The 13,587-nt window shown below is 41.2% G+C and overlaps 1 protein-coding gene across 4 annotated transcripts in view; it reads left to right on the forward strand.

Annotated features, from left to right (window-relative positions):
- NYAP2 (neuronal tyrosine-phosphorylated phosphoinositide-3-kinase adaptor 2) overlaps nt 1–13,587 on the forward strand; it is a 135,203-nt gene that overhangs the window by 103,197 nt on the left and 18,419 nt on the right. For all 4 annotated transcript variants that reach the window (XM_017822416.1, XM_017822418.1, XM_017822417.1 and 1 more), the window contains one exon: nt 4,029–4,132. In XM_017822416.1, coding sequence (XP_017677905.1) covers nt 4,029–4,132 — 104 coding nt within the window. The remainder of the gene's footprint in view (nt 1–4,028; nt 4,133–13,587) is intronic.

Consider the following 13,587-nt stretch of genomic DNA (forward strand, 5'->3'; position numbering starts at 1 on the left):
AAATTCTCATCCTTAATTCTGCCCTTTGGAGGTGTCCGCTTGCTTATGTCCATGTGTAATCCTACAGGCACTGCTGGGACTCAGTTTAAACATGAGAGTGCAGTAAAGCTCGTCCCACTGCACTGACTACATGTGTGGAGTTGCCTCACGTGAGGTTCCTGTGGTCCCAGCCACTGGCACCTCGGGAGTGTTGTGGCTACTGTGAGTGACATAATAGGAGACTGAGGCACAGTAGCCCACCATCCTCTACTGACACTCCACTGCCTCTGCACCTGGCTCCCAGAGGTGAACAGTGCATTTTTCCTATTGTGTCACAGCGTGAGAGATGCGTCACTTGAAGTTGTGCACAATAATACCACCAAAGTTCCATCAGTCAAATATAGCAACTGAATTTGATGGGCATTTCTGTGCATAATGTAACATTTTGCAGCTTCTTGGCTACCCCCAGCAATCTTCTGAATTCAAACTTCATGCTGCCCATTGACTGCAAGGGAAATCTCTAAGGGATGCTCACACGCCCTACATCCCCTGGCCACACTCCCCAGAAGCACTTAGACATGTTCCTGTGAGCTCCCTGGCTTGGCACTAGGCTGTCAGCCCTTGTCTGCGTTGGAGTTGCTTACAGCAGTGTTAGAGGCCCCTGGCTGTGGATGCAGAGAGGGTCCAGTGTTTGGAGTGGAGTCCCTGGAGCTCCCTTTCAGGTAGGTTTCATTAGAAAGAGAGGACCCATGTACACAGTGAAGCTCAGTGCAGAGACAGGGTGCCATGCTAACTTTATCAGGATGGAGCTAGGTGGATTTTAACTTGAGTTTCCATGGACCCTGAGCAAATGGGTCCCCTTTTGGACAGATATTTACAGATCCTTCCCTATGTGCTTATCAGGATTGCTGATAGAACTCAGCTTCACACCAGGAATTATTGTCACAAAGAGGACTTCTCAAGACTACTCATTTAAGATGTTAATACCGAGCTGTCTCAATATCATTCACAAGAGATAAACATGAATTAAACACTAGAAACCATCCTGAGATTTGTTGGCAGTAGCTGTTCTTCCTTTAAGATTCTCAACAGTAAATAGGAAAACCTATTTTCATTCCAGACTCAGAATTGGTGTCAATATTCAGGCCTTGCAGACAAACTGAAATGACCATTGAAGACATGAAAACCAAGAGATAAAGATACAGGCCATGATGGGATGGTGGACTTATGTATGTAAGAAGAATTGTTGCTAGTTTTTAGATAGCCCGAAGCAGAAGTATTTATTTGAAGTGACCATTACTTAGAAGTGATCAAAACCCAGGTAGCCCCAGTACAGTAAACGGCTGCCCATAGCTGAAAAATAACATGCTGCAGAATACAGAGCAGTGAGTTGTGTTGCATCACTTATGCAGCAATTTACGTATGGGGTTTTTTTCCCCCCAGTAGTGTGCAGTGTGAAGATGTTTCTCAGACCACTAACTACAGTAGAATGTAGTATTTCTTTGGTCTAAAAATATTGCCAATATTGATATTAAAAAAATTCCTCCGACTACCCAACTTCTGAACTTTAAAAAAAAAAAAAATAAAAACTAGATGAAGCCACCTCTGAAACACCTTTTGGTGAGAGTCACCATGGAAATCACAATAGTTTCCTTAATACTATAACATATATTAGAGGGAGATAAAGGAAGTTATGCTTCATCTGTGTGTGATAGGTTTTATTTCTTTGATGCCAGATGAAAGGAGTCTCTTTGGCAAGAAAATGGTAATCTCTTGTTGTTGCACATAGGTCCAAATTGGAAATTATGACATTTCTCCCTGCTTTCCTAAAGCAAAGAAAATAATTCAGAAGCATAGGCAGACAGTGCCTTGGAGTTTTTTATGTGCTAGGTGTCTGATTCTGCTTGTCACAGCAGAAAAAGAATCTCTATTTTGCAGTACAGAAAAACAACTGAAAAAAGACCCAATTCTTGTCCTCCCTGAAACCTCAGCAAAATTCCAGGAGATGAGAGATGAGATATAATAATGAGATCCATTTTTTTTAATATATGTTACTGAAAAGAACGGTCAGAAATCTGGCACCCAGACAGTGTGAAATCAGAACAAAAACAACTCTAATCAACCTTCAGAGTAACTGCCCAAGTCCAAAAAAAGCAAACCAACAGATTATGTACAAAAGGCAAGGTTACAGACGAGACCAGTCTGCTCCTTTCTGTGCCTATTGCTGTGTTGACTCGTGGGATGTTTACAGACTGACTAGGAGTGAGTGGATTGAATAATGCATTCGTCGAACAGCATAAATATTTTTGCTGCTCAGCCAGCTGGATGGTAACCAACCTATTAATATTTAGTTGATGAATATTCACCCATACAGATGTTTTCATTGGTCTAAGTGCTCTGGCATAAGTGGATAGCTCTTCTCCACACCCCGTTGAATTCTGAAATGTCTGAGGAAAATAAGCATTTAAGGTGACAATGAGAAATTATGGGTGAGATTGGAAGAACCCCTTTCAGCATGTTGCTGGTATGTGGCGTAATGTGCCAGATGTCCTTAAGTTTCCAAGGTGTGCCAAGTGACCTTAAGGTGTGCTGGTGATAGACATCTTCTTCCTTTCAAACAATGGCCCAGCCAGTGGCTACTGATGATACTGGAGATCCACAAAGGAAATAGAGAAATTAGTGTGAACAAACATAGGCAAGGCAGGAGAAATTTCAGACAGACATAAGAAAAAGACGTGAGAAAATATGTGCTTCGGAGACAAATTTGCTAAACCAGGATTGCACAAGGCATAGGTCCTTCCTCTGTTCTTGAAAACATGAAATTGAATAGGAGGAATTCTTTGAACCTTACTTAAAAAATTAAAAATTCTTTAAATTCTAATGAGGTATGATATTATAATTACTTGTTGTTCATGGTAAAGCAATACTATCAATGCTAAAAGTGAGAGTCTGTTATTGTACAAAGTGTGTCTGGAGAGTGTAAATGTTCTTGGTCTCAGTGTTTGCCCACTGAATAGAAAAAACAGGTGCAGGGTTGGGAGGAAGGTTTATGAAACATGAGGAGAATAAACACATTGTTCCGAGCCAAGTCATGGGTTGAGAGGTGTTTCCTCAACCATATAAAGGAAAGGCGGGGACAAAAAAATTTCTTGGGCAGACACAGGCAGACCCTTTTCTCAGGAAAAGACAGTTGTGGGGTGTTGAACGCTGGGGTAGCACATGGGTGTCAGCATGGTTTAGATAAAAAACCTCCATCTAGGCCTCCTGAGCTGCATGGTCACCTCATGTCAGCATGTACAATAATAACCTGCGTTGGAAATCAATGGGGAACCTTCTTAGAAATGCCTTCATGCAGAACAGCAGAAGGAAAATTAAATAACTGTGTAATTTCTGTGCAGTTCTTCTCTGAAATGGAGTTTTCTCTCAAGGTAACCTCTGCTTCTGTTATCACCTTCATTCTGGGTAACTGACTTTGCCACTACTGGTGTTTTGATTTGTCTCCATTCTTCCTACATTATGTCTCTCAACTTACTGCCGCTGACATCAGATTTCTAAGTATTTTTGGTGTCGTTCCAAATCCCCAAGTGTGACAGTATCCTCAACACTTCATACACTGCCTCTTTCATTTTCTGGCATTTCATGCTTTCCCTCAACACAGTCAGTCTTTGGGCTGCCATGTCCATGAAACCAGAAGCCACTGTAACTCCCTTAATCGCTGCTGTATTATAAGAGGGGTAGAAAAGGCACTGGGGGTGAGGCAACAAGAATGCTTCTTTTACGTTCTTCCTGTCTGTCTACTGGTTTATGCTCTATACTTCAGCTTCAGAGATGCTAGAGCAGAGAGGCCAGGACATGGAATGGGTTCTGTCTTAATCCCTCTTCTTCTGATCTCAACTTCTGTTCATGATTCAGTCAAATGCCTGAGATTTTAACTAGTAACCAAGCCTGGATTCTCCATTTCAAGGGAATCCTGGATCCGGCGTGTTTCAGTTTACTGCAGCAGTAACCCACCTCCCGTTCACTGGTGTTTCTACTCTCTTCCTTTCCAGAGTCTAAAGCAAGCTGCAGATTAGGTCGGTCTGCATCCACATCAGGTGTGCCTCCTCCCTCCGTGACACCGCTCAGGCAACCCAGTGACCTTCAGCCGAGCCAGGTACCATCGTTAGCCAATCGTGAATGACTCCATGTGCTGCAACATGCCAAATGTTTCTCACCTCTGTGTCTGTCATTTGTTACAGTAAATGATTTTTTTGGGTTTTTGTCTTTATTTTCTGTGCTTGTGCGTGCATCTGTGTGTGCGCATCTCCCATTGGCAATGGAATTCCACTGGCCACAGCCAGCAGAATTTTCTTTGCTCTTAATTCCTTATATCTTTTTCTGTCTTCATTCTGTAATATAAATGTAGTAAAACTGTACTGTATGAACTGTCTGGGCTTTTTATTTTTTCATGTTTTCTGTACTTTTTTACTGTCTTGAAATTTATCAAACTTTGATAAATTTAATTTATGTTTTTATGTAAATTTCTTTTAAATGTCTTGTCTAGAGCACTTACACCAATGTTTGTCAATGACTTGTACATACTTGACTTCTGCTCAGTTATACTTTAATATTTGTGCCAGTCTCACATTTGGTTGGAGCTTAATGCATGATTGTATTACACTGTGATTTATCACTGTCCTGAAAACTGCTCTTACAGCAAGTGATTTTGTTTAGTTAAGGCAGCTAGCCTCTCTTCAGCTATAGACCATGTAATGCTTACAGGACTATTAAATAGTCCACTGTAGTTATATTTATTGTATATTGTTAGGAATCAGAAAAACTAATCAAAGGGGCAACATCTCCTTTTATCTTAAACAGAGATACTTTTTTTTTCCTCATCAGAAACAAAACTACCACACAGAAAGAAATAGAAATGTTTGGGTTTGGCAAGTTTCTCCAATAGAGAGAAAATGGAAAAGAAATAAAGACACGGGAAACCTATACTTACCTTTATTTTATATGCTAATACTGATATTGTAACATTTTGTTGCACAGACCTGTATTATTAGTTTGACAGAACTAACTGAGAGTAGCAATTGAGAGAAGAGGTTTCACTTAAACGTAATGTGAATGCCTTCTGTCAAAGCACTCTGGTATCACGTCACTCGTGTGTGCAGGCCCTCACATCACTGCGTACGTGGGGGGTGTATGTGTGCACAAGGACACACAAACATATATGTATTTATGTGCACATGCATATATGTATATGCACACACACAGGCACTCTTATTTAGATGGCAAGTTTTCAGGGAATTAGTCCCCAAAATCCTATTGAACGTCTGTGAGGTTTGAGTGGGAAACTCCCTGAGGACGGCTTTGCAATAATCACATATTTGCATTGTTTGTAGCTGGGCGAGTTGCTTCTATAAGCAACTTGGCCAAAGTAAAGACCATAAGAGTAAGGTTGATTTACTCACTCCAGACAGCCAGCTACTTGTTAGGAAGGTAATATTTGGCCAGCCTAGTCCATAGAGGTTACCATTCTGTAACCTGTATGAACTGATGCTATTGTATTACTTCTGAGCCCTGCCGGACACGAAGCCTGACAGAACCATGCACGTTTCTAAAGCATATTGTACATAAGCAAATCAAATCCATAATGGAGATTCAAAGTGACGGCCCATTTAAATAACACGTCAAGTGTTCCTTCATCTAAGGAAGAAATTAGGGTAATTGCACTTCCAAAGGTTTTCAGTGTCCCAGTGTTCATGTAGTATATATTTTTGATTAAATGGGTCTTACAGCAGAGATGATGCTTTGCTGTTTACTCAGTGGGAAAGGCACCTTGGGTGTTTTGAAGGGATTTCAATCTCTCATTTGTACTAAGAACTAAACAATAAGCCTTGAAAGCAGAAGCTGATGTGATAGAAGAGATAATGAGCCTCTTAGAAGCTGCGGCCAGAGTTCACTGAAGCTGTGGAGGGAAAGTCCACCTCAATTCATACAGAAGAAAGGAACAAAGATGATAAGAGGAATTTTCAAGTGACTGTAGGAGGGTGATCTTGTTAATTGAATAATGTATGGTATGGTCATGACTTCGTGAAAAACAAGAAAAACTAGTGCAAACTTTCTCTCCTTAAGTCTTCCCTTCAAGCTGACAATATCTTACAGTCCATCTATTATGTTGCCATTTGTTATGATAACATCATTTTTAAAGGTGTTGATTTAACCTTGATTTCAGTGGAATGGTAGAAGTCCGAATATCTCCAGGGCAGATAAAAACATTACTTTGATTGTGCTCTTTCAACACCTATTCCATCTTAATGAGCAAATAATCTGTGACGGGTGAAATGGGTTTCAAATGGCTGGGTTGTTAGCCCATCCTCAATCTGACAGATTGTGGCATACAGGGTATCTATTTTCGTGTGCTCTGGCTATTGATTGTATCGATACTGGTTTCCTTAACCACATTGTAAAGAGTAAAAGGATGCATTGTGTTATCCACCTCTTTGTCGATCAAATGGATGCAGCTGACATTCATACAGGGATTCAAGATCTGGGAAGGGCAGATGACTGTGAATTGGTTTTCTCAAATCTTCTTGGATACCAAACTGATGGTTTTCAGAATGTTTAATTTGGGGAAAACGTTTTGGAACTGAATTCTCAAAGCCCATTGTTTTTAAAACAATAATTCAAAGAAGTGATGAGGATGTTTAGTAACTAAAATAGATTTGATCTAAGGAAACCTATATTATATTCCAATCAAATATTGACTAACTATGTAACTATTGACATTAAATCCCCTATGCCTTATTTTCTTATTTCTTGTTTGCTTATTGGTGTAGGAATTGTGAGGAGTAACCAGTGAGTATTCACAGAACTTATTTATGGTGTATTGATGGTAAGCATTAGAGGGATCACTTATAAATAAAAAGAAAGGGCTTATGATCAGAGAAGAATTATGTAGCTGGTCTCTAATGGACAATACTTTAAAAATTCTGTAGGTAGTATCAGAGAACAGTTACCAACATGCTGAGCCAGATAGAGAGCCTGCCATTCTGTCCTTAGTTCTGGGAAATGGGGAGAGCGTTTGGAAAGAACTGGTTGCAGGAAGCAGCCTTGGATGAAATCTTGAATTGTCTCAATTTAAACTGAAAGATAAACGTAAGTTTATCTTGGAACTGAATTCACTGATTGTGAAAGGACAAAGTTTAAGAAATTAAGGAAGTAGCAGAGGAAGTCAGGTGGGGAGCTTGGAAGTGTAGTATGGTAGAAGCATGAAACACTTTTGAGCTACAAAAGTAGCATATAGCCGTATTTCCTAATATTCTTAATATAAGTATCCTAAAGAGTGGAGTTTAAGTAGCAGAGAAGCATTCTAGATATCACCTATTACCTTGAAAAGAAAGGAAAGAAGGAAGAAAATGTTAAAGGTGCAGGAGCAGGTCATGCTCATGCACCAAACGACGAGCCAGTGGGGAAGATGACCTGCCTATCTGAACAGAGGTTTAGCTGGAATTCAGGAAAATAGGAGAGTTTATGAAGTTTGAAAGAAGAGACAGGCAACTCAGGAGGAGAAGGGTGTCATGAGGTTATGCAGGGGAAAAATCAGAAGGGCCAAAGCCCAACTAAAACTTAATCTGTTGGCTGCCATAAAAGACAATAAAAAATGTTTCTGTAAATACATTGGAAACAAAAGAAAGGCTAAGAAGAATCTCCATCCTTTATTGGCTGTGGAAGGAATCATAGTGACAAAGGATGATGAAAAGGCTGAGGTACTTAATGCTTTCTTTGCCTCAGCGTTCAATAGTAAGACCAGCTGTTTTCTGGGTACGAGCACCCTGAGCTGGAAGGCAGGGACAGGGAGCAGGATGAAGCCCCCATAATCCAAGGGGAAATGGTCAGTGAACTGCCATACCTCTTAGACACACATATTAGGATAGAGTGTGTTTATATTAGGAAAAATTTCTTCACAGAAAGAGTTGTCAAGCAATGGAACAGGCTACCCAGAGAAGTGGTTGAGTCCCCCCTACCATCCCTGGAGGTATTTAACAGATGTTGTAGATGTGGCAGGGGACATGGTTTAGTGGTGGACTTGGCAGTGCTGTGTTAATGGTTGGACTTCATTATCTTAAGGCATTTTATAACCAAGTGATTCTGTCATTCTATAAAGATTCCCCGGTGTTCACAGAAAGCTTACAGGGAATGGAAAATACTCTAGAAAGTACAGCATGTTATATCTTAGAGATAAGAAATGTCTGACTAACATTAGAGTTAGTAAAAGTCCATTTGTGTTCGGCCTTTATATGGGAATGAAAACAGTCTTTTGTAGCCATCTAAGTGGATAGAGAACAGTAGAATTTAATCACATGTGAGGCTTATAAAGTACAGTAAACATTATGGTCCACAGATGCCCCAATAAATAACTGCTCACCCATATTGCTGGAACCTCTGTGTTGGTGCCTGAGGCTTCTGTACCAGGTATGGTCAGGTGTTTGCCTCTGCAGTGGTATATGCTCAGTCCTGTCAGGGGACCCCCACAGTGAACAAAACTGTTCACTTGCGTAAAGCAAGCAGGATTTGGAGTCACAGGCATCACTGTGATACAGTTTCCTTGGGATCCTATCATTCTTCACAACATCACCTCAGGGTAACAAAGGATTACATTCTGTCGATGGGCTCAGACGTCCCTGTCACACACAGGATTCGTGTGCACTGAGCATGTCTGCAACAAAAGAAGAAAGTGTTGCAAGCAAGCTGGGCTGTGGAAGTCCCTCTGCTGGAGAGCACAGCATCTCACATCCTGAGTTCTAATGTACATAAAATCATCTCTAGGTCACTGCCATGCTTCTCTAAAACAGTCTTCAGCACAGCAAAAAAAACCACCGATTTCCCTTTTAAGAAAAAAGAGATGATATAACTATATGTATTTTTTTCTGCAAATGAATTTGCAGAAAGTGAGGTTCATTTTCATTAAGATGTAGACAGTGATTGGAAAATCCCATGTACTAAGCTGCATAGCAGCACAGTAGTGCATGTTTATAACAAAGATCCATGGCCTGAAGGAAAACACACTCTTTGAAAACAAAACTGCTGATAGCTAGAGTTTGGTATTTAAGCTTGTCTGCAAAGCAGAGCCTATTTTCAGACAGATTTCTACAAATCTGTGTACCTTATCTGCAAATGGGCAGCCTCTCTTCATGCTCCCTATTATTTGCCTTTCAGTGGCCAGACAGCACTGTGCTTTTCTAAGGTATGCTATCTTAATTCTGAGGATGTGTATACCTCTTAAAGTCTGGTGTCTTCTTGTGGGGAAAACCGGGCAGTGATATCTAGCTCCAATTTAAGCAAGAAAAGAAGATTTAAACTTCACAGTGATGATCAAAGTAAAATCCAGAAGCCGTGCTGAGATTAGAAGGAATAACTCAGAAGAGGGAATGAAAATACATGGACAGCTATGAATTATGGAGTTTCAACGTGCATTGAAGGAATGAAGAAAAAGCTAGAAAATATATCAGCATCAGCACTGAATTTTTTTGTGACTTATTTGAAAAAAAGAAAGTGCAGCTCAGTTCATTACTTCCCTGGTATCTGCCTGAGCCTTCACCAAGCTGAGATAGTACTTTTCTTTCCCCATATGACCTACCTACCTCTGAGTATTCTAAATCAGGGGTATAATACAGCTTCCCCATGGGTGGTATGAAGAGAGGTGCCTGCAGAGGGAATTCACCTAGCTAAACCCTCAGTGAGCATGTAGAGCTGCTTGTCTGTTCCCTTGGACAGCCTGGTAATTCAATTAATTAACCTGGAAAGCTTGTTGGGATCATTCCTGCTCTGTGTGTGTTAGAGGCTCCTGAACAGTCACTACGATTTCCATTGCTGGTTTGTAGGCATTTATAGGTTTTCACACTCCATCCATGGGCACTGGGAGAAACAGTATGGATGTGGCTGGATCCTGCTGAAAGGTACTTTTTGAAATGACACACTTTTGGCACCTTCCCTCCTGCCCAGGGGAGCAGCCTTGGCAGTGGTGCTGGGAGAGGCTGGTGTCTGGTGCTGGTGTTTGACCTCACTGACAAAACGGTGCTAAGGACATGAAAATCCAAGTTTTGCAGAGTGGAAAAGCAAGAGACCAGGAGTTTTCCAACACAGTTTTTCCAATGTATTAATGTAGGTAGGGAAGTAAGAAGCAGATTTTTCACTTTGGATATGCAGCTGGGAGGGTTTGTCACTGTGTTTGTGTCCTGCTGGGCTGGGACAGGTGTCATGCACATCAGGGCATGTGAGCAAGGACAGGAGAGAAGCCCCCCAGTATTGTTTGGGTCCATGCTGGAGGGGGCCTGGGCAAAAATGCACTTTAGCAGCTGTTCAAAATGAACGATTTGGCTGATGCAAAAGGATTAGGGAAAGTTTTGTTTATCCTAGAGCCAGGGAAGAGAAGCTGGGTGCTGCCAGAGCTTTGACCCCCATCCCGCTGTGGACAGTGGATCCCTCATCCCAGATCCTGCACCTGCAAGGAGGGCAGTGGCACACACCAGGGCTGCCCCTGCCACCCCTGCCCTGGGCTGGGAAGGTAGGGAGGAAGGGAGAAGGAGGAGACTTGCTCCAGACTCCTTTATTAAATCCCCATTCTTCCACACAACAGCTTAGATAACATTTTGTTTAAGACTCAGGATTTCGGTGCCAACCGAAATGCAATCAGAAGGCACACAATGAAAAAAAAATTCTAGCATTAAAACTGATGTGAGGCCTTCAGGGCAACTATTATTTAATTTTGTACTCCAGCTGAAAAATCCCAAACACCCATTCTAATTGTACCATTTTAAAACAAAATCATGATGGAAGGGAAATACAACAAAGAAAAAAACGAGGTATATATTTGGCTGCTTCCCACATGCATCAGTAGAGCAATACCTTGCAGTTTAAGTGCAGTTTAAGGTCATTGTAAGAAATATACAAAGCTTTAGAGGAGTAATTTTAAATTGAATTTTGACAAGTACTGAGCATTCTTCAGCAACACAGCTACATATTTGTCTCATGTCTAAGTTAATTAATAACTCTGAATTGGGTCAACTAAATATCACAAGCCCAGCTCGTAGTGTCTCCAGCCTTAGTTGTGTATATAAAGCATATTGTATTCTTTGTATGCCTTGTAAGCATTGTGGTCAGCCTGTAATTAATGAATGCAAGGAGGGTAAATTGTTACCATTATGGCTATAATTATTTTCGAAGGCACCTAGACAAAGTACTTTTCCAATGAATTGACATTTAGTTGGCAAATGTGCATCTGAAAGCAAATACTCTGTGAGCATAAACAAAGCACCTGTGCTCTTCTATTGTTCTCAGCTTAAAGTTGCCATTTTCCACAGCAGTAGTGTACAAGAGTTCAAAGAGTCAGCAAACACCCTGCAGTTGTCAGGCACTGTAGCAGAGCTGGGTTCCTGGTCGCTGCAGTTAATGAATTCTGCTGCTGAGCACCTATAAAGCAGGATTCACTGTTTCATATCTGAACACGGTAGTCTTTTTTTAACTTTCATTATACATAAGAAATACAGTCATTGCAGGTAGATGGAGAACTCTGTGGACTGAAGTGCTCCTTCATCAAGTTTGAATGCTAAGGAAATGGTAACACAAAAAGTGTTCTAATAAGAGAACTTGTATGTGTTACATAGCATGAACTCACAGCAGTGCTCAGTACTCTAAACCTTTGCTAGATGCACTCCTTGATGAATCTCAGACTGGAACTAACATCAAACTCTGGTGATTCTGCTGTTGTAGTTCTTGTAATGCACAAGGATTTGCAATGAAAGATCCAGCTTCTGTCATGCTTGGTCTGTTCACAAAAGGGAAAAAAAGATCCCCTTGGGCTGCTGGTTAAAGATCTCAGGGGGCATGCCGTCCCACATTTGCATTCAAAGGGAGTATCTAACTACTGTGCTAATTGCCACTCTGATGTGACTGTCCCTCTTTTCTCCTCTAATTTTCCAAAGTTCTGAAAGTCTATTGTGTGTTTTGGACATAGAATAGCAAAACATATGAAACAATTCATGGAACGGTGGCAATCGTTTTCTTCTCCCTATTGTAAATGCCAAGTGTTCCCCTACAAGCCAGTGCAATGCCTCTGAGATGTCTGTTTCTGTGCTCCTGGAGCCAAGGTTATGGTTGTTCCTTTTTGATACTTGATCTTTTTCTTTATTCAAAATATATGTCCACTGTGTGGGAAGAGTCCCATACCACTCACTCTGTAATCAGAGCCCCATGGGGTTTTGGTTTGGACTTTCTATACACTATTTATTACTTTAGATGGTAGCTTCTATTTTTGCCCGAGAAACTATTCACTTAATGGGACTTAATTGCTCCTTATGTTTAACCATCCCATTTAATAAGGCTTGGGATAGTCACTGGATCCAAAACCTTCTTAATGTTGGCCACCAGGATCTACCACAGTAATGATTGCAGTGTTGTCTAAAAGTCATAGTCATAAATAAGGTCCCCATTTTGGTAGACAATATGTGTAGAACAAAGACTGTTCTTACCCCAAGGATTTGTAAGGTCAGTGTAACAGATGAGAAAGCGGTTGCAGGTGGGAGTAGACTGGTAAGTGTGTGAGGGTCAGGAATTGTTTAAGGTTTGGCTTTTGTGAAATTAGAAAGTGCAAAAACCATTTGGAGTGCAATCTACTGTATCTGTGACAGTGATTTTACATAGTTTTATATGTCACTGATACAATGAAATGCTTTTGAATGTCTAAAAGCAGAAAAACAGGTACATTTTATGGGACACTTTGCAAATGATGTCTCTCTCTCAAATGGCCCTCTCATGGAGAAGTCCTGCCCCTCCAGTGGAGAAGTCTTTGCTGTCTGTGTAGGTGAAGAAAAAGGAATGTAGGCATAGACTGATTCTTGTGGATGCAAGTTTTGCAAATAGCTGGGAGGAAGGAAATCCTCTGGGTCCTACCTGGGAGGATGGATAGCCATGGAAGAACCCACGATGGGGTGCAGAGAGAAGCCCCTGGCACAGGCGCTACACTGATGGGACAGGGGTCAGCTTTTACCTTGAGATGATGTCTGGATTTGAGCAATGTGTGGCCTAAGGGTATTTGAAAACCTGAATCACTCAGGGCCGTAGGATTTTACTTTCTTCTTCAGGCTGCATGTTCATAAGAGTCAGGAATGAGTCACACTGACTGCCATGACCTCGAAAGAAGTGCCAGGGCATGAGGCATGAGCTGTGTCCTGCAGCATCACACAGCTGTCTGGGGAACTTGCACTGCTAAGAATCTGTGAGAGTTTGGACTTCCGAATACCCTTTTGTGCCTTTCTAAAGTGCAGCAGAGCCCCGTGCCCACGAGAGGGAGCAGTTGGATTACTTTACACAGTTCTGGGTATTTTTCCTGCAAAGACAAACGTCTTGCACACAAAAGCAAAATTCTGCTGTCGTCAGTCGAGCTAAATATGCTGTCAACATTTTGGATGAGAGCAACAAGAAGAATGTTAATGTTTTGGGGAAGGCTCCACATTGCATTGTGTTGAGTTTCAGCTTGAATCTGGTCTTACATAATAAGTGCACAGGTCCAGAGCAGTGCAAATCGTTTCTGAATGTGCAAACTGCAAATAAAGAATGCTTATT

The sequence above is a fragment of the Lepidothrix coronata genome, unplaced genomic scaffold (assembly GCF_001604755.1).
Source record: "Lepidothrix coronata isolate B3197 unplaced genomic scaffold, Lepidothrix_coronata-1.0 Scaffold97, whole genome shotgun sequence".
Classification (NCBI taxonomy): Eukaryota; Metazoa; Chordata; class Aves; order Passeriformes; family Pipridae; genus Lepidothrix; species Lepidothrix coronata.